This window comes from Ovis aries, chromosome 12 (genome assembly GCF_016772045.2).
Source record: "Ovis aries strain OAR_USU_Benz2616 breed Rambouillet chromosome 12, ARS-UI_Ramb_v3.0, whole genome shotgun sequence".
Taxonomy (NCBI): domain Eukaryota; kingdom Metazoa; phylum Chordata; class Mammalia; order Artiodactyla; family Bovidae; genus Ovis; species Ovis aries.
Window position 1 is genome coordinate 60,961,586 of NC_056065.1, and position 22,166 is coordinate 60,983,751.

At 36.0% G+C, this 22,166-nt stretch overlaps 1 protein-coding gene across 5 annotated transcripts in view; it reads right to left on the minus strand.

Annotated features, from left to right (window-relative positions):
* ACBD6 (acyl-CoA binding domain containing 6) overlaps window positions 1–22,166 on the minus strand; it is a 204,393-nt gene that overhangs the window by 93,160 nt on the left and 89,067 nt on the right. For all 5 annotated transcript variants that reach the window (XM_042229148.2, XM_004013842.5, XM_060396671.1 and 2 more), the window contains exon 6: window positions 11,320–11,409. In XM_042229148.2, coding sequence (XP_042085082.1) covers window positions 11,320–11,409 — 90 coding nt within the window. The remainder of the gene's footprint in view (window positions 1–11,319; window positions 11,410–22,166) is intronic.

Genomic DNA, 22,166 nt, shown 5'->3' on the forward strand with positions numbered 1-22,166 from the left:
GCAAAAATCAACAAAGCCAAAAGCTGGTTCTTTGAAAGGATAAATAAAATTGACAAACCATTAGCCAGACTCATCAAGAAGCAAAGAGAGAAAAATCAAATCAATAAAATTAGAAATGAAAATGGAGAGATCACAACAGACAACACAGAAATACAAAGGATCATAAGAGACTACTATCAGCAGTTGTATGCCAATAAAATGGACAACGTGGAAGAAATGGACAAATTCTTAGAAAAGTACAATTTTCCAAAACTGAACCAGGAAGAAATAGAAAATCTTAACAGACCCATCACAAGCACGGAAATTGAAACGGTAATCAGAAATCTTCCAGCAAACAAAAGTGCAGGTCCAGACGGCTTCACAGCTGAATTCTACCAAAAATTTCAAGAAGAGCTAACACCTATCCTCCTCAAACTCTTCCAGAAAATTGCAGAGGAAGGTAAACTTCCAAACTCATTCTATGAGGCCACCATCACCCTAATACCAAAACCTGACAAAGATGTCACAAAAAGAGAAAACTACAGGCCAATATCACTGATGAACATAGATGCAAAAATCCTCAACAAAATTCTAGCAATCAGAATCCAACAACACATTAAAAAGATCATACACCATGACCAAGTGGGCTTTATCCCAGGGATGCAAGGATTCTTCAATATCCGCAAATCAATCAACGTAATTCACCACATTAACAAATTGAAAAATAAAAACCATATGATTATCTCAATAGATGCAGAGAAGGCCTTTGACAAAATTCAACATCCATTTATGATAAAAACTCTCCAGAAAGCAGGAATAGAAGGAACATACCTCAACATAATAAAAGCTATCTATGACAAATCCACAGCAAACATTATCCTCAATGGTGAAAAATTGAAAGCATTTCCCCTAAAGTCAGGAACAAGACAAGGGTGTCCACTTTCACCGCTACTATTCAACATAGTTCTGGAAGTTTTGGCCACAGCAATCAGAACAGAAAAAGAAATAAAAGGAATCCAAATTGGAAAAGAAGAAGTAAAACTATCAATGTTTGCAGATGACATGATCCTCTACATGGAAAACCCTAAAGACTCCACCAGAAAATTACTAGAGCTAGTCAATGAATATAGTAAAGTTGCAGGATATAAAATCAACACACAGAAATCATTAATTTGGAAAATGGCCCGTCATTCTAATATTTTTTCTGCTCTATTCGCTCTTCTTCTGATATTCCACTTACATGTATGTTACACCTTATAAAATTGTTCAAAATGTCTCAGAAATGCTCTTTTTATTTTTCTTTCGTTCGTTTTGTAAGTTTTCACTAACATATCTCCAGGTTCACTGATTCTTTCCTCAGTTGTGTACAGTCTACTGAAGAGCCTAGCAGAAAAAGATCTCTAGTCTTTCTCATTCTGTTTTTTAATTCTTTGCATTGTTCATTGAAGAAGGCCTTCTTATCCCTCCTTGCTGTTCTCTGGAACAGCATTCAGATGGGCATATCTTTCCCTTTCTCCCTTGTTTTTCACTTCTCTTCTTTCCTCAGCTATTTGTAAAGTGCCCTCAGACAACCACTTTGCCTTCTTGCATTTCTTTTTCTTTGGGATGGTTTTGGTCACTGCCTCCCATACAATGTTATGAACCTCCATCCACAGTTGTTCACATACTCTGTCTATCAGATCCAATTCCTTGAATCTATTCATGACTGCCACTGTATAGTTACAAGGGATTTGACTTAGGTCATACCTGAATGGTCTAGTGATTTTCCCTACTTTCTTCAATTTAAGCCTGAATTTCGAAATGAGGAGCTCATGATCTGAGCCACAGTCACCTCTAGGTCTTGTTTTTGCTGACTATATAGAGCTTCTCCATCTTCAGCTGCAAAGAATATAATCAATCTAATTTCAGATGATCAATGAATTGATCATCTGGTGATGCCTGTGTAGTGTCATCTTTTGTGTTGTAGGAAGAAGGTGTTTACTATGACCAGTGTATTCTCTTGGCAAAACTCTGTTAGCCTTTGCCCTGCTTCATTTTGTACTCCAAGGCCAAACTTGCCTCTTCCTCCAGGTATCTCATGACTTCCTATTTTTGCATTCCAATCTCCTCTGATGAAAAGGACATCTTTTTTTTTTTTTTTTTTTTTTTTGGTGTTCATTCTAGAGATCTTGTAGGTCTTCACAGAACTCATCAACTTCAGCTTCTTTGACATTAGTGGTTGGGACATGGACCTGGGTTACTGTGATGTCAAATGGTTTGCCTTGGAAATGAACCAAGATCATCCTGTCATTTTTGAGACTGCACCCACGTACCGCATTTTGGACTATTGTTGACTATGAATGGAGGGCTACTCCATTTATTCTAAGGGATTCTTGTCTACAGAAAATAATGGTCATCTTAATTAAATTCACCCATTCCCATCCATTTTAGTTCACTGATTCCTAAGATGTCAGTATTCACCTTTGCCATGTTCTGCTTGACCACATCCAATTTACCTTAATTCATGGACCTAACATTCCAGGTTCCTATGCAATATTTTTCTTTACAGCATTGGACTTTACTTTCATTAGCAGACACATCCACAACTGTGTGTTTTTCCACTTTGGCCCAACTGCTTCATTCTTTCTGGAGCAATTAGTAATTGCCCTCCACTCTTCGTCAGTAGCATACTGGACACCTTCTGACCTGTGGGGCTTATCTTCTGGTATCAAATGAAACATCTGGATATCCATATGTAAAAGAATGAAGTCAGCCTCCTCTCTTACATCATATACAATTAATTCAAAATGAATCAAAGACCTAAATGTAAGAGATAACACTATAAAACTATTAGAAGGAAAAGGCTTAATCACTATGATCTCTAACAAGTCAATCATTTCTTAGAAACAACACCAAAAACACAACAAAATTAAAAAATAGAAACATTAGGTTTCATCAAAATTAAAAATTTTGTGTTTTCAAAGGATATTATTAAGCAAGTGAAATGACAATTCACGAAATGGAACAAAATATTTATGTGCAGTAATGTACTAAATGTCTTTAAAAATACACACACACATTATGTAAGTAGAGCAAATAAAGCAGGAAAGGCACTCAAAATTTACAGAGGAGAGGATAAGGGCTTGGGCTTTAGAACCAAAATGACATTTTCAAGCCTAGACTTTATCACTTACTAGCTCTATGACTTCTGTTTCTTTATCACTAAAATGCAGATAATAATACTTCTACATTATAGGATTGATGTGGTGACGATACATGAAATGCCTGGTACACGGTAAATACTAAAAAGCTGTTTTATATCTTACCCCTCCCCCCACACACATAATAGAATCACAGATGGTTTTATTTATATACTTTTGTGCCTCCTCACCCTCCCCTCCTGAATTCAAATCTATAGAGTTTGGAATCTATCCTATAAGCAATGCAGTCATTAGAGAGTTTTGAGTAGGTCAGCGACACAATAAATAGTAGCCTTGGAAGGGCTGTGTTAGCAGCAATATGCCTGGTGAACTTGGGAAAGAGCAGACTTGGCCAAGAACCAGGACAGCCCTGAGGTAGTGGGGCTACTTCAGCCTTTTAAGCCCTACAACACCAGGATAAACCTAGAATGGTCACTATCCCCATTCTTTAAAAAAAAAAAAAATATATATATATATATATATATATTTACTTATTTATTTATTTCCCATTTATTTCATAAAATAACATAGGCATATAGAATTTCTTTTTTTCAGGTTTACTCATTCTTTCATTTCACAAGTATTCTTTTTTAAAATTGAGATATAATTGACATATAACATTTGTTTTAGGTATACAACAATGATTCAGTTTTTGTATATATTACAAAATGGTCACCACAATAAATTTGGTTGAATCTCATATTTTCAAAATTTTCTTTAACACACAGTCACCAAAGTATTCTGTGGGAGGGCATGTTGCTCCATGCCATTGTATATATCGTTAGTCCATGTAATTTATACACCACAAAGTCCTCAAGCATTTCAGTAACACTCAAAATATTCACCTTCTGAATTGCTTAATACCCAGTACAGAGTGCAGACATTCAACACCATTGGTGCTCCTCCTCTCCCAACCCTTCTTTCACGTTACTTTACAATAAATCTGAGAAGTCTAGAAATAAATCTTTAGCATTCAGATACTTTCAAATGTGCTTTTAGAGTAGTTTTAATCTTTCTTCAGGACTTAAAGATCAAATTTACTCAAGAGGTCTGAGGGGTACGTGTGTGTGTGTGTGTATTTAACCTATATCCTAATCTCAAATGTGGTTATGAACCCAACTTCCAGAGCTGAACTAAAAATCAATACCAAGCAGTGGAAAAGACAAAACTGCGTACATAATACTGCCAGATAACAAATGAAATCTATAAAGGATCTTTCTCAGAAATAAAATTAAAAGATTCAATTCCATCAGAGTCACAGAATGTAGAAACTGCAGGGCAATAAAAGTATATATGAGATATACTGAAAGGTAAAAATGACAGGAAAACACAGAGTAGACATTGACATATCTTTAATTACTACTCCGTTTCAGGCTAATGGTAAAAATTAGTCTTCAGATACTTGATAACATCAGCCTGTCTCTGCTGGGTTAGTACCAAGATCTGTAGCCAAGCAAATACTTCTAATAAAATTGATTTTCCTTTTTGGCAACCAATAGACCAGTCAATAATAATGTTGTTTAAGAAAGATTGAGTCATGAGGGAGATGAACATTTCCTTCCATTTACTATGTTTGTATTGTCTATATTTGAAAAGAGTTTTCAATAAGGAAACCAAAGAAGAAATTACAAGGGGAAAGCTATTTTGAGAGCAAATCTCCAAAAGCCCTCTGATTTGGAAGCATGTTAGCAACCCAAGCTGACAAAGCCAAAAGCAGTCCCTTAACTGAAGCTGGATCATATGGAGTAGGACTGTCAATAACAAAGGAAAACCAAGGCTAGGAACAACACAGAGTGGTCATACGATGACAAAGAGGGCAAGGAAAGGCATAGAGTCCTAACTTATTCACCCTAAAAAGCTACATGGAACTTTTACTTTGCACTGACGTTTAGTGTTAGGTAAAGAGTAGTTTATAAAACCACATATGGCAGTTTTTTACATTGTTTGTCTTATGATACTCAAACAAATAGAATACAAGAAACCCACATGCAAAAATCTCAGCCTACGCCTAAACTGGAGACACTTCCATCTAAAATACTGCCCCTGACAATCCAAACCAAATTAAAGACATGAGGGCACCAATAAGTTTTTGTTTTGGTGGTAACTGGGGGAAGCAAGGGTTAGAAAGACAATTTCAAAGCTCACACAGAGAAACAGACAAGCAAAAATAACGGGAAATATTCTGAATAAGTAATTAAGTAATCTGTCCTGCCAGGCATGAAAACATATTTTGAAGCTACAATATTTAAAGCAACATAGCACAAGTATGTGAGCAGAAAAAGAAAGCAACAGAAGAACAGCTAGAAATACGGTGAAATTCATAGATAAGTGAAAATATAAAAAGAAGGCACTTTAAATCAGCAGAGAGAAAATTATTCAATAAACATTATTGGAACTGGCTAATCATCTGGACAAAAATAAAATTCCTATTACATACATGTGATCCTAATTCTAGATGGATCACAGAAATCATGAAGTGATAACAAGTATTAGAAGAAACATTTTAATAATTATTATATCACAAAGAAAGAGCTAATTTTCCTTAGTACATAAAAGTTCTGAAACAAAGGAGAAAGAATTTTTTTAAATTAGTTGTTTGCATTTTTTTAGTTTTTCCCTTTGTACATATACAACCTACAAAGAAAAAAAGTGAAATATATATGGCCTAAGGTTATGACTTGGATCTATGACTCAAAGCTAGGGAACTAGCCCAAGAAGAATGCACACAAGTCTCATGGGAAAAAAACATTTATTCTAATAAAATAACAAGGAAACCCAAAGGTTCTGGTAAATACTTAGGCTTTTTCTGGTTCTCATGATATATTTTTCTAACATTCTGTCAGCTTCTTTATAAGCTGATATTACTTTGTTCAATATTTACTGAGCAACATCTATATGTCAGACATCCAGGGTACTGGAGACAACCATACTCTAGTACTTGTATATGGTGGTGCTGAGGATATAGACATGTACACGATGAATTACAATACACGGTGACTGCATTGAGGTAGCTCTTTGATGAGCTTAAGAACAGGGAATAATAAGAGACAGTGGAGGTGTCTATCTGGGCAGAGTGAAGGAAGGCTTCCTGGAGGAAACGATATGTAAAATTAGGCCTAGGAGGCAGAATGAAGAAGAGAGAAAACAGTATCTAAAAAGCCCAACAGGTGGGCAACATGTCAAGTTCTTCAGAATCAGTGAAACTTATCGTAGCAGGGATGGTGCATAAGCTAGGAGTGTGTTGAGAACTAAGTGGAGAGGTAAGCAAAGCCCAGATCATGAAGGGCTTCACAGGACAAATCACATTTAGATTTAATTTTAGAGCAATAAAGGAAAACAAGAGAAATATTTGCAAATAAGCATCTTAAAAAGTCTCTCCAGATGAAAAGTGGGAAATACATCTAAGAACATCAAGATTAGAAGCAAGGATATGGTGGCTGCTGGCAATGTTGAAACAGAGAAGCGGGCAGATTTGAGATATACTTAGAGGAGACAGAACCTAGAGGACTTCAGTGGATGTGAAAACGAGCGAAAAATCAAGGCTGATTCCTAGGACACTGGGTGGATGTTGGTGCCAGTTACTGGGTGAGGATGGGAGTGGTAGTTGAGAGTAAGCTCAGTGGTGGTGCTAGTGGTAAAGAATGCCTGCTAATGCAGGAGATGCACAAGACGTGGGTTTGATCATTGGGTCGGGAAGATCCCCTAGAGGAGGAAATGGCAAGCCACTCCAGTATTCTTGCCTGGAAAATTGTATGGACAGAGGAGCTTGGTGGGCGACAGTCCACAATGTTGCAAAGAGTCAGACACGACTGAGCATGCACTGCAAGTTCAGTGCTAGATACTCAGAGTTTTAACTGTCTGAGAAGACAAGAAGAAATACACGTTGGTGCAACTACTGGCTGAGATACATACTGTTGATAAAGATTTCTTCTGTTTTGTCTGTGAGATAGGAGAAAATGTGAGAATAAGAAAGATGATTAAGACATGCCAGCCAAAATTAAAGATTGATACCATCATTTTTGATAATATCAGGGATGTGTGATTTTCTTTTCCTAGCTTTGCCTAGAGCCAAAATGTAGACGTATAGAAGGCAGGCGACTGGATTAATCAGAATTAAAGTTTTGCCAGATGGTTACCAGAGCTGAAAAACAGGGAATGGGAATGAAGTTGAACACAATAACAGCATGAGAGTGGACAAATGAGCTAAAATGGAAGAAGTAATCAGTCAAGGCACTAGGGATTTCCATAAGGTCAAATAAGATTTAGAGGGAAATGAATTGGAGAGTATAGTTAGAACCAAATATTTCAGACTTGATTAAAAGTTCAGGGTGAGGTCATGGACTAAAGTGGAATGGATGTACATGACAACAAATATTATGAAAAGGAAAAGCATTTTATATCTGACATACTAAATTAAGAAGCAAACTCCTGAATAAGACATGGATGCCCACTTTCACTATTTTATTCAACATAGTACTAGAAGACCTAGAGCAATTAAGCAAGAAAATGAAATAAAAGACATCAAAACTGGAAAGGAAGAAGTAAAAATATCTCTGTTCATAGACAACATATCTTATATGCAGAAACTTTAAGCTTCCACAAAAAGCTGTTAGAACTATTAAGGAAATTCAGCAAAGTTGCAGGATATAAAATCAACACACAAAAATCGGTTGCATTTCTAAACACTAACAATGAATAATCAGAAAGTGAAATTTAGAAAACAGTTTCATTTACAGTAGTGTCAAAAAAGAATGACATACTTAGGAATAAACCAAACCAAGGAGGCAAAAGAATTGTACACTGAAAATTATAAAATAGTTTTGAAATAAATTCTCTAATTTATTAGAGTCACTCACAAATAAAGAAAAGTCATTCCATGGACTGGAAGACTTAACCACTGTTAAAATGACAATATGAGTTTCCCTGCTTTTAAAAGTCTGCTTTATACCACTTCACTTTACTAAAGACCTACCTTAGTACCTGGTTTTGCTAACAAAAAAAAAAAAAAAAAAAAAAAATCTAGAGGACTTTTGCTTTTACAAAAAAAGGCAAAAAGCGAAATGAGCCCTCAGTCTTTGTCTTGCAGCTGGCACTGTAGAGGAGTGTGCCCTCTGAGCGCCAAGAGTGGTGCTCTTTCTCCTTCTCCTTCTCCAGCAACTACACTCTGCATCTCAGCACGAAGCCACCTTAACTTTTAACTGTGCCAGCATCAGTGCTTTATCTCAGTTTATTCCGTGCATGCATTAGCAAGATGTGTCCTAAGGTAACTGCTGCTTCTTCGCTTTCCATCATTTTAGCTTACAAAAGGTTTCATTCTTCGCTTTACTTTCAGAGAACAGGGGAAAGCTGTACTCCCAAATTGATTTACAGATTCAATGCCAGCTCTATCAAAACCCCAATGGCCTTTTTGTAAAAAGAGAAAAATCCATCCTAAAATTCACATGGAAACACAAAGGACTCAGAACAGCCAAAAGTCTTGAAAAACAGACAGTTGGAAGTCTCACATTTCCTAATTTCAAAATTTACTACAAAGATACAGTAATTAAACCAGTGCAGTACTGGCATAAAGACAAACATATAGACAAATGGAATAGAATGGAGATCCCAAACTCTTGCACGTATGGTCACATGGTTTTTGACAAGAGTGTCAGGACCATTCAGTGAAGAAAGGACAGTCTTCTCAACCTATGAATGGCACCAGGAACACTGAAAGTGCACAGGCAAAAAATGAAGCTGGACCCTTAGGTGACCTTTGACTCAAAACAGGTCAAAAAACAGAGCTAGAATTATAAAGCTCTTAAAGAAAATATGGGGGAAAAAACTTCATGACATGGCATTTGGCAATGACTTCTTGGATATGACACCAAAAACAAAGGCAAGAAAAGGAAAAATAGATAAAGTGAATTCCTCAAAATTTTAAGCTGCTGTGTACCAAAGGACACTATTACTAGCAGCGTGCAAGACCACCCACAGAATAAGAGAAAATATTTGTAAACTGTGTATATGATAAGGGACTGATATTTAGAATACCTGAGTCAGAAAGATCCCCTGGAGAAGGAAATGGCAACCTACTTCTGTGTTCTTGTTTAGGAAATCCCATGGACAGAGGAGCTTGGCAGGCTGCAGTCCATGGAGTCACAAAGAGTCAGACACGACTGAGTGACTAACACATCTTACAACTTAACAATAAAAAACCCCAAACAACCCAATTAAAGAGTGGGCAAAGGACATGAACAGACATTTCTCCAAAGAAGATGAATGTATGGCCAATATTAACTGGTCAACATTAATATGTTCAACATCATTAATAATTAGGAAAATGCAAATCAAAACCACAATGAGATATCACTTCACATCCACGAGGATGGCTTATATCAAAAATACAGAAAATAACAAGTGTCGGTAAGGATGTGGAGAAACTGGAATATCTCTGCATTGCTGATGGGAAGGTAAAAAGGTACAGCCACTGTGGAAATGGTATGGTGATCCTCAAAACATTAAAGATACCCCATGACCCAGCAATTCTACTTCTGGGTATATACTCAAAAGAAGTGAAAGCAAGGACTCAAAACAAATATTTGCTACTCATATTCACAGAGGTATTAATCACAATAGCCAAAAGGTGAAAGTAACCTGAATGTCTGTAGGAGGATATTTGGATAAACAAAATATGGTATATACATACAATGCAACATTATTGAGTTTTAAAAAGGAAAAAAATTCTGCCACATGGTACAACACGGATGAACCTTGAAGACATTATGCTAAATGAAATAAGCCAATCACAAAAAGACAGATACTGTATGATTCTACTTATATGATGTATCTAGAGTAGTCAAAGTCATGAAGAGAGAGAGTAGAATGGTACTTGCTAGGGTTATGGGGCGGGGTGGGCAGGGGAATGGGGAGTTAGTTATGAGTACAGAGTTTCTAGGAGTGCATGGTAAATCTTAATAATCATGAATTTGGCGATTGTTTCTTAGGTATGATACCAAAAGCACAACCAAGCAAAGAAAACAGATATGCTGAACTTCATCAAAATTGAAAACTTTATGTGCACCACAGGATACTATTGAGAAAGTGAGAAGACAACCCACAGAAAGGGAGAAGATATTTGCAAACCATACATCTGATAATGCTTTAAGGTCCAGAATATAAGAACTTTTACTTCTTAAATATAAAAAAGCCCCTCAGTTTAAAAAAGGGCAAAACACTTGAATAGACATTTTTCCAAAGATAGACAAGCTGTTAACAAGTACACGAAAAAATACTCACTAGGGAAATGCAAATCCAAATCATACTACGATGAGATCACTACACCCCACTAGAATGGCTATTAAACAAGAAATAACGAGTATTGGTGAAGAAGTGGAAATACTGAAACACTCATGCATTGCATTGTTGGCGGGAATGTAAAATTGTGTGGCTCCTGCAGAAAACAGTTTGGAGTTTCCTCAAAAAGATAAACATCAAATAACCATATAGGGAATTCTCCTCCTAAGTACAGAACCAATAGAACGGAAAACAAGTTTTGAACAAAAACATGTATGCAAATTGTTCACAGCAATTATTCACAATTGCCAAAAGGTGGAAACAACTCAATTACTCATCAGTTGATGAAGGATAAAATGTGTTCTATACGTATGATAGAATATTACTTAGTCATAAAAAGGAAAGAAGTGCCATTACCTGCTACAACACGGATAATCTCTGAAAACATGCCAAGTGAGAGAGGCCAGAGACAAAGGCCACATATTTTATGATCCCATTTATATGAAATACCCAGAATAGGCAAATCCATTGGAACAGAAAGATTAGTTGTTGCTAAGATCTGGAATGGAAGGGAAATAGGCAGTGCCAACTTAACAGGTACAAACTGTCCTTGTCCTTCTGGGGTGATGAAAATGTTAGGACAAGGCAGTAGCGATGGGTACACATTGTTAAAATATATTAATGCCACTGGACTGTACACTTTAAAACCGTTAATATGGTAAATTTTACTTTATATAGATTTTACCTCATTTTTAAAAAATGTTCCCTTTTCATCACTCTTCAGTTCAGTTCAGTGGTCAAACAGGAGATGACAGGAGTGAACACCGACATTCTAGGAATCAGCGAACTAAGATGGACTGGAATGGGTGAATTTTCTCATCGCTCTTACCTGACAGTTAATATCAGCTCTATATTGCAGCAAGACTGTGACTAGTTCCTTATGTCCTCGATCACAAGCCCAGTGGAGTAAAGTTCTGCCCTAAAACACAGAAAAGGACAAATGAATTTGTTAATCCAGTTGTGGGCCACACAAAAGACACAAGGTCTTAAGACAGATACAGAAATAAGTAAAAATATAGGTTAACTATTCTAAGAATGATTCATATAAAATGTTCTATGGGAAAAGCAGTAAATGAAAACAACAGGAATTCCTGAGTTGTACTTTGGAGATCTGTTAGATACTAGCCCAGTGACTTTCTTCAAACTGATCAGTTTCTTTATCCACAGAGTGGGGATAAGGTTAATACTAACAACAATAATACCAGTAATATTTATTGAACGTATGAACTACACGATAACACTTTGTAAATTTTAAAGTACTTTGATGAAATGAAAGAGATTAATTTTAAATTATTATGTTTACTTTTGGTGAAGCAACTCTTATGAGTTAAAAAAAAGGTACTTAAACCTAGGTAGAGATCATAAGCTGAATGTAATATATCTAAATTTACTCGTTTATTCCATAAAATGTAAGAAAATGTAATCACAAGCATTTCCCCTTCATAGCCCAAATTTACACCCTGAAATACCCCCCAAACATAAGTACAAGTCTACTAGCATTTAACTTCAAATGTTGGCCATGAAAGCCACTTGTAAAACAGGACAGTTAACTGTTAGGAGGCAGTGTACTAATTATTACACAATTTTAACTACTGGCTACCAAAGACGAACACTGTCGATGTGTTAATTCGTTTCTCTACTGTCAGAAAATCTTGGCTTAGTTAACAAAAGGAGCCTAATTGGTCCGAAGAATAAACAAAACCCCCAAAGCTAAGGGCTTTTCTGAAGAAATGAGTGATCATGGCTTAACACTACTTTTTGAGGGTGGTAGTGATGTTGTCATTTTTAAAAGAATGGAATGTTTTTTCACATTAAGTTGAAATCCCTGCTTTATGTCATTTTAGAAAAGATTTAAACAGATATAGGCTAGGACAAAGGGGACTTAAAAGTAAAAAGCACCTTTGAAGAAAGCTTTTCTTAACCCACTTACATTCTTCATCTTTCAGACTCTCTTCACATACCTATTCGTTCAACTAATTAACCAGGAGCTATTCTTGAAAAAAACAAACAACAACAAAAACCCAAAGTAAGACAACTTCTTCCTTAAAAATCGTCCTTTCCTTTTTCTTTCATTTGCTCAATTTATTTTTACTTACCTGTGAATATGTTTTGTATGCAAAATGCAAAGGAGAAGGGAAGCAGAAAAATTTTAAATGTGGGCAAATCAGTCACACTTTATTGTAACAGCAAAACCACTTAGTTAATTATTAGTTCAGAGCCCACTAATAATTTTTTTAAATGGAGACAATTCTAAAAGCCAAATAAATAATGTATTGTTGATAGAGAACAGTGTTGCCTGTGTTAAATGTTCCCCAGCTCTAACGTGTACTGATTTACTGTTACTGGGGAACTCATTTTAAAACCCTCCATATGAATAATTAGATATTCTAATTTGATTCTCAGAACAAATACCAATGTGTAAAGTATTTTATAATTCATATTTTATATTTGATTTCAGTTTATATTTGAATTCAGTTTATATTTTATATAACTGTTTCATAGCTTTTACACTAAAATAATTAGGTAAAATGTCAAAGTCTGTATTATTTTTAGTTCTAATTTTAAGGGTACATTTTATGGCTATCAAATTATGAACAAGAATCACCATATAGTTAAAATGATGTGTGACAGACTTACATAGGGCACCTACCAGAACTACCTAATAGTTAAGTAAGAAAACATAATATATCTAGTATTTTTACTGTAAGATATATGGATAATTTCTATTTCCCAACAAGATTCCTGACTTAACTTAGGTTTAACCCAATAGGGTTTCACTGATTAATGCTTAAATATAAATCCTTAGCTGTTTCGGTGTAGAAGCAGACAAGCAACACATTTTACTGTTAATGGGGAGTTATATTTTAAATTTTCCATGTGTGGTGCCAAAAATTTACTTTAGGGAAACACCTATGACTGGACCTCAGTAGTGATTTTCACATTGGAGATATTTTCCAGAAGGGTGGCACTCGTATAGCAATGTTTTAAGGAGGACGATGTGCTCTTAGACATTTACACTCTGCTTTTTAACAGGTTTTCTGACCTGCGGTGTAATTAATTTTTGTAACGCATTATTTTAATGGTACACTAATTAACCTTGAATTAGAATGAATTCTCTGACAATGACTTTCTACAGAAGTGCTGAAGAGAGCTACATTATGACCATCTAATGATTAATATTTTTATGCGGTATTAAGCTCAAAAACAAGAGCAGGATTAAATATACTTGTAAATAAGCATACATAAAATAAACCAGGCTTTGGAATTTTTGCCTTCGAAAGTTCCTGCACTTAAATGAACAAAGACCAGCATAACCAGGTAGCTGTATGTGGTAACTCTTTACTTCTTCACATTATAGAGGCCCTGTAATCATACTGTACTTTGAGATTATTGGCTCAAGTAATATATAACCAGGAATTTGCAGAGATGCTACCCTCATAACCCCTACTGATGAAATCAGTAAATGAACACCTGTGGTTCTGTCCTTTCTTTTTGTTAACCACAAATATACTTGGACCAATATAGTACAATTTTTAAATTTATTAAATTGAGATACTGGATGCCATAATTTCTTTTCCAGAAGGAAAACCATCAACTAGGTACACATCATATTTGTTTAAAGATTTTATACAAACTTCTATTTTACCTAATTTTATATGTAATTGTTTTATCATCTATGAATAATCTCTTACAAATTTTCAAGTTAAAATTTATTTTTACTGTTACCACTAAAACTGACAACTGTTTCTTTGCTTTGAGTTTTAATAACTTCTGAAAAAATATCCCAGAAGTATTTAGGATATAAGTAGGGGAAGCCATTATTAAGAGGAATCTTTGTTAGACCACCAGAAGACAATAAGCACTGTTTGGAAAGCTCTGGATATACTCTGGAATTCAAATACAGTAAAACATGGGGTCGGGGGAAGAGAGTTCCCATCTATTAACCAAGGGTGCAACTACCGTCTTACCTCAGACAGATGAATGACTAAAGTGCTTTGAGAGTGCAGGGTGGCAGCTAACCTATTAAGTAGTATTACTTTCATACCTTCTGGAAAATACAGATGGGTCTTAATATTTTAAATGCTCCTTTGATATCCTTGGTTACTTGTCCTTAAACCATGAAGAATTTTTAAAATTACATTTTCTCCTGGATATCACAAATTAAATGAAAAGAGATAGTATTATAAAGTGAATCTTGATGTTCTTATGGTATTTTGAGAATAGATACAAAGCATGTACACTATATATACAGCAGATGAAAACATGGCAAAGATGGTATGTTTAAATTTGTAAGAGTTGCCATTCTATCAAAGATTGTATAGGATGATGGTGGTGGTTTACTCGCTAAGTCAAGTCCGGCTCTTGAGAGCCTGCCAGGCTCCTCTATCCATGGGATTCTCCAGGCAAGAATACTGGATTGGGTTGCTATTTGCTTCTCCAGGGGATCTTCCTGACCCAGGAATTGAACCTGGGTCTCCTGCATTGCAGGCAGATTCTTTACTGACTGAGCTCCGAGGGAAGCCACTGTATAGGATAATACAGTCTAATTACTCAGTGAAATACTGTAAACAGGTCAACTTGAATTTCTCTCTCCAAAAAAACTGGGTTTCAATTTACAATTGATTGACTTCAGCTACCAATAACCTGTAATGTCTGTCTCCTCTCTCCTATCCCTATCTTCTACTCTTTGCTGCTGCTGGTAAAGCATCTGGCTACAGTGAGAACTTCCCCACCTGCCACCACCAGAAGCTACAAAAAGCCTCCTACCGCCACCCACCTCTCAAGAGTAAACCAACAGTGTTCTTTAAAAAACTCAGACAGTAGTAGTATCAGGAGGTAGTTTACAGTCTCAAGATGTGACTAGCATGGAAGCTAATCCACATTTAAAGCAAGTGAATATTTTGTTCACTGGCTAAGACCTAAGATTAAAAAAAAAACGGTGTTGCTGAGCTATCAGGGAATTCAGAAGGACTTTAAATACACTACTTTAAAAGATCCCTTTATAAGCATTTACTAAGCCATAAAGGGTCAAGGAGTAAGCAATAGAGATATTACTTCATCCTATAAAGTAATAAGTAATCCAGTGATCATAATAAGGTAGCCAGGTGTCATCATAAGGCAATGGATAAATACACAATATATTCATGGTCATATGATGGAATATTACTCAGCAATAAAAACGAAGGGAAATACTGATCTATACAATAGCAATGACCCAAAAACATTATGTTAAATGAAAGAAGGCTTATACAAAAAAAAAAAGTACATTTTATGATTTCACCTATAAAGTTCTAGAACAGGCAAAACCAATATATGGTAGAAGAATTAGAAAACAGTGATTACCTTTGTGGGATAAGGAGAAAGAACCAGCTGAGAAGAGGCATGAGGGAATTTTCTAGGGTGACAGTAATGTTCTATATCTTGATAGGAGTTTGGGTTACATGGGTACATGCATTTGTCAATATTAATTGAAAAAAGTGAAAGTGAAGTCTCTCAGTCGTGTCTGACTCTTTGCAACCCTATAGCCCGCCAGGCTCCTTCTCTGTCCATGAGATTTTCCAGGCAAGAATACTGGAGTGGGTTGCCATTTTCTTCTCCAGGGGATCTTCCCAACCCAGGGATCAAACTCAGGTCTGCCACATTGCAGGCAGACTCTTTACCCTCTGAGCCATGAGGGAATACCATATAAAGATTAACTTTTGCAAGTGACTAAAGGAGCTTAATGAAACAGGCTTGAACCCAGGTATCCTGCTTTGCAGGCAGATTCTTTACCAGCTGAGCCACAGAGAAGCCCAAGAATACTGGAGTGGGTAGCCTATCCCTTCTCCAGTGGACCTTCCCGACCAGGAATTGAACCAGGGTCTCCTGCATTGCAGGCAGATTCTTTACCAACTGAGCTATCACCGAATATACATTTTACATTAAGAGAAAAACCAGACTAATACTGATCTCTGTTTATTGATATGTATACTGAAGTATTTAGAAGAAAATGTATTGTCTATAAAATACTCTGAAACACATCCAAAAAAGTAACATAGATCGACAGATGGATAAAGAGATGGCTAAATACTGATAAAGCAAACATACATAGTAAAATATCAGTGGTAGAATCTAGCAATAAGAATACATATGTCCACGGTAAAATTCTTTCAACTTTCTGGTATGTGTACAATTTTTCATAATAAATTGTTGGAAAAAAAATCAAACAAACATTTGCACACCCACATTCACAGCAGCATTATTCACAATACCCAAAATATGAAAGCAACCCAACTGTTCATAGATATTCAGATACACAAAATGCAGTATATGCATATAAATATCATTCATTTTTTTTAAGAGGAAGAAAATTTTGACGTTTTAACATGGATGAGTCTTGAAGACATTATGTTAAGTGAAATAAGTGTCCAATACTTGTGACAGTATGTGCTGTATGATTCCATTTACATGAAGTATCTAGAGCGGTCAAATTCATGAAGACAGAAAGTCAAATGGTAGCTGCCAGGGAGCTGGGGGAAGGGGAGGAATAGGGAGTTAAGTGTTTAATGAGTAGAGTTTCAGTTGGGGAAGATGAAAAAGTCTGACGTACTAATATAGGTTTGATTTTTAAATGGTGCTGCCTGTATTAATATAAATGAGCATAATTTGACAGTTCAGAATGCATTTCTCAATTATTAGTGCAAATAAAGAGTTCCTTCAAATTAATGTTAATCAACTACACAACCAAAATAACATATACTCAAGTATAGAAAGTTATTTAAGAGGATACACTTTTACTTCCTTTCTTAAATAAAAGCATAAATTTATCCTCAGTTCACTGACTCTGCCTCTTAAACCTTTTGCTTCTTTGTTAGGTTAATAATGTTAGGTTTTGCCAGATTTTGCATCAGTTTCTCAAGCCAAAAGCAAGTAAATTGTATTCTGACGTGAGCCACAAATTTAAAACAAAGCAAGTAAAGAAAGGAACAGTCAAGAGAAAGGTGACCTTCTTCAAAGTATTTGAAAGAATCTATAATACCTTCAAAACGGCAGAAAAGAAAGAACTAAAGAAGCAGCTCAATAAAAGAGGAATTTGGGGAGCACATTAGATAAGAAATCTACGGGAAACTAATAAATTGTATAAATGCTTTGGGGGGTACTGATGATAGATACATTGGAATGATGTCATCTAATTTGTCCAAATATTATTACATCGCTACATTTAACAAGTTTAAATTAATATAAAAGTTTAAACTACACACTAATAAGCATGTATTTAGCATCTGCTGATATGACACCGATCTAAGAAACAATGTGTATGACAATAGTGCAGACATAAAACGTGCCTGAATTGATAAGAAATATTCTGTTCATAACAAGTATACTTTACAAATTATTTAAATCAGCCAAGATATTTTCTTGAAAAACCTGTAAATATGTGGCATGTGTGAAGAGTTATATTAATATGACAAAAATAAAAATTGAAGCACCATTTAAAAAATTTAAAAGCTCTTACATTTCTCTTCATATTACCTATGCTGCAGTTTTCAAACATTTCTGCAAATCATTAGAAACTTTAATAAAAGTTATAATATAAATAAAAATGAGTACATATAACACTATGATGCTATAAACTTGGAACGTGAAACATCTGATATACAGTGTCCTGAAAAGTAAGTATAACTACAAAACTTTTTCTTTTACCTAAAATATAAACAATGTCCTAACTACCATATCAGTAGGAAACACTACGTACTGGATAATTTTCTCAAATTAGAAATGTATAACTTACTAATAATATATTAGCAGCAATTACAACTTAAATGACACATACCAGGAACTATATTTATACATAATAAAATAACTTCATTATAAAATAGCAATATTTTACTTAAAAAGCAATTTATATATGTTCATGTGCTATGATAGCTATAGATGCAAATCTAAGCATTTTAGGCAATAATATTTATTTCAATATATGGGGTACAAATATAGCTTATCATATTATGACTATTATTAAATTTCTTTATGTGCTCACAGATTCACTTAAATTCACATTTTAAGTGCAATAAATGTAATTTTTAATCATCTTAGGGAAAGACTGAAATTGGGGTGAATCTGCCGGGTGGGCATTTTAAATAAAGTCATACACCATCCCACAGAATCTTAGGCAATCAGTAGTGAAATATCTCAAGTTCAAATATTAGACAGACAAACACCAGAAGAACTAAATGTCCTTTCAAAATTTTAATTGTTACCCAACTTATTATAGTAGGGAAATGACTTTTTTCTGATAAAGAGGTTAAGTATTTAGCTAGAAAGTTAACTTTAAGATTATATACTTTTAATCCACCATCAAAGCTTACAAAGTTGTTTCATTTGCTAGAGCTTTAAATGTCATGAAACAGTACCCTTTATTTCATTTAGGATGTTAAGTTTGATTCTAATTTTAAGCTCCCATTTCCCTCATGTTCTAAAATTAATTCATACAAATCCCTGATTAATAATAAAAGGGCTTGCCATTAGTATTCAAAGCCCAGCCTGAGTTGTCATGGCTGAAAGGGCAGAAATCTGCTTGGAGCAATGAGAGAACCCAACTGAATTCAGGGTGTCTCAGTCTATGAATGTGTAAGCACTTCATCTGTTCATGGAAACACAATGTTCTGGCAGGCTGGGGGTGAAGGTAGCTGCATGGGTGACAAGCTGGAAGACCTGGGAAACTGTACTGTATCAAAGTCACTAAATGAGGGAAGCAAGGCATTTTACAAGGCTTTCTTTCATTTTCACACATAAAAAACGGCGTTGTTTAGTAAGCCATTTGTGTTCTAGACATTTATTTGATCCCTATTACTGCTGTCCAATGATCTCTGCAGAGGTCACATGTGAATTTAACTATTTTATAAAAGAAAGTGTTGCAAGTCAGAGCATAACACTAGCAGGGCTGACTGGAAACTGATTATCCTTCTTAAATCCAGTGGTGAAAAGAACACTCTCTCAGAACTACATTTCACTTTCAGACTCAGCAGTTGTATGTATTTGAACAAGTAACGTAATACATATCCGAAGCAGTTCTTGTCTGAAAAATAAGGATAACCTTTCAGAGCTGTTGTGAAGATAACATGATAAAAAATAATGGAAGTACCTTACAGAGTTGCGAACGTGGTGAAAGTACTCTGTAAACTGTAACCCACACTGTATAAAATAGTCTTATTCATGTTTGGGAACGCATGTAAGAATTAAAGATTTTAAAATTTAAAAAATAAAAAAAAAAAGAAAGATGTAAATTCTAATAGGGATCATATAGCACACACACAATCATTTCCAGTTAAAAAGTGACCTTGAAAAGTTAAGTGGGCTTCTGGTTTCCAGTTCCACATATAAAGAGCTAGGAAGCTGCCCCTCCACCTTAACAACAAACAAAAAGCCGAAGAGACTGAAAAATCAACGATTCTTCTTGGATCCATAAGAGACGGGAGTCTCAGGGGAAACCACTGCCCCTGAGACTAGAGAGAGAGAGGTGAGCCCAACAGCCTGGAGCACAGCCTGGAAACCACCCGGGGAGCCAGTCCAGGTAGGAACACCTGGCTATGAGTGATAAACCGTCAGAGGCTCAGTGCAGACAACTCTGAGGGTTAAAACTCCAAAGGCATCTATTCAGCTCCTCCAAACACACACCCCCCAATAATGTGAGATTTACCTCCAGGAACATGACCAGGTTCTCTGACAATAAATGTTAGAGAAACATACCCTCATGCTTCGGGTAGGGGAAAGGGAAATGATCCATTCTGAAATAGGCCCTGAAAAGGCCTGCCTTTAGAGGAAAAGGTTAACCAACACCTAACCTGTTGGGGTATTGTCAGAGTCTAACTGACCTGGGGGAAGGGAAACAGCCACCTCCAGTCCACTCTAGCCATTCTGTCCCATTCAAAGAGGGATTAAAAAAAGAAGTGAGAGAAACAGTTGTGAGAGTCCCTGTTCAGAGACGCAGGCTCACTACAGAACTGAGACTGAATGGTAGGACCACAGGACACTTTCTGTCCCCAGCCCCTCACCAACAGCCAGTCAGTTCCGTTCAGTCGCTCAGTCGTGTCCGACTCTTCGTGACCCCATGGACTGCAGCACGCCAGGCCTCCCTGCCCATCACCAACTCCTGTAGTTTACTCAAACTCATGTCCATTGAATTGGTGATGTCATCCAACCATCTCATTCTCTGTTGTCCCTTTCTCCTCCCGTCTTCAATCTTTCCCAGCATCAAGGTCTCTTCAAATAAGTCAGTTTTTCGCACCAACACATTACTAAGGGCCTATTTATAGCAGTTCCTTTTATCTGGTATATCACATCCAGCTATCAGTAAAAATTACATGGCAAACCACAAGGCAAAAAAATCCACCATTTGAAGAGACAGAATAAGCATCAGAATGAAACAGGGCAGAGATGTTGGAATTACCAGGTGGAGAATTTCAAACAACAATGATTAATATGCTAAGGGCTCTAATATGTAAAGCTGGCAGCATGCAACAACAGATGGACAGGGACTTCCCTGGGGGTCCGCTGGTTAAGAATCCACCCTGCAATTCAGAGAACGTGGCTTCCCGATCTCTGGTCGGGAAACCAAGATACCACTTGCTGCGGAGGAACTAAGGCCCTGTGCCACAATTAAAGAGTCCCTGCACTGCAACGAAAGATCCTGAATAATGCAGTGAAGATCCTGTGTGCCACAATTACGACCCAAGGCAACCAAATAGATAACCATCTAAAAAAAGAAAAAGAACGGATGGACAATGTAAGCAGAGAAGTGGAAATCCGAATAAAGAACCATAAGGAAATGCTAGAGATTAAAAAAAAAAAAAACTCATTGCAACAGAAATTAAAAATGCCTGTGACAGGCTTATTGGTATACCAGAAATGGCTGAAGAAAGAATCTCTGAGCTAGAAGATGTATCAGTAGAATCCTTGAAAACTTAAAAGCGAGGAGAACAAAGACAGGAAACAACAATAAGAAAAAACAGAACAGAATATCCAAGGGCTGTGGGACGAATGCAAAAGATGTAACCTGCACAGCTGGGGATACCAGAAGGAGAAGAAACAGAGAAAGGCACGCAAGAAATACCTGAAACAATTACTAAACCTCAAATTAATGCCAGACGCCAAGCCACAGATCCAGGAAGCTTAAAGAACACCAAGCAAGATAAATACTTCACAAACTATGCCTATCATTTTCAAACTACAGAAAATCACAGGTAAAGAAAAATCCTGAAGGAAGCCAAAGGAAAAAAAATACATTGCTTATAGAGAAAACAAAGATAAGAATGACATCAGATTTCTCTTCTGAAACCATGCATGCAAGAAGAGTGGAGTGACATTTAAAGTGTTGAGGAAAAACCCCTGCTAACCTAGAATTCTGTATCCTGAGAAATCATCCTTCAAAAGTGAAGGAGAAATAAAGACTGTCTCAAACAAATATTGAAGAAATCTGTTAGTAGACCTGCCTTGCCAGAAATATTGAGAGAAATTTATTAGAGAGAATGAAAACAATGTAGGTTCAAAACTGGATCTACATAAAGAAAGAGCATCAGAGAAGGAATAGTGAAGATTCAATAAAAACTTATTCTCAACTGATTTAACAGTTTGTTCAAAATAGTAGCAACAGTGTATTTGATTATACAAGCTTACATATCATATCTTATATGCATACAA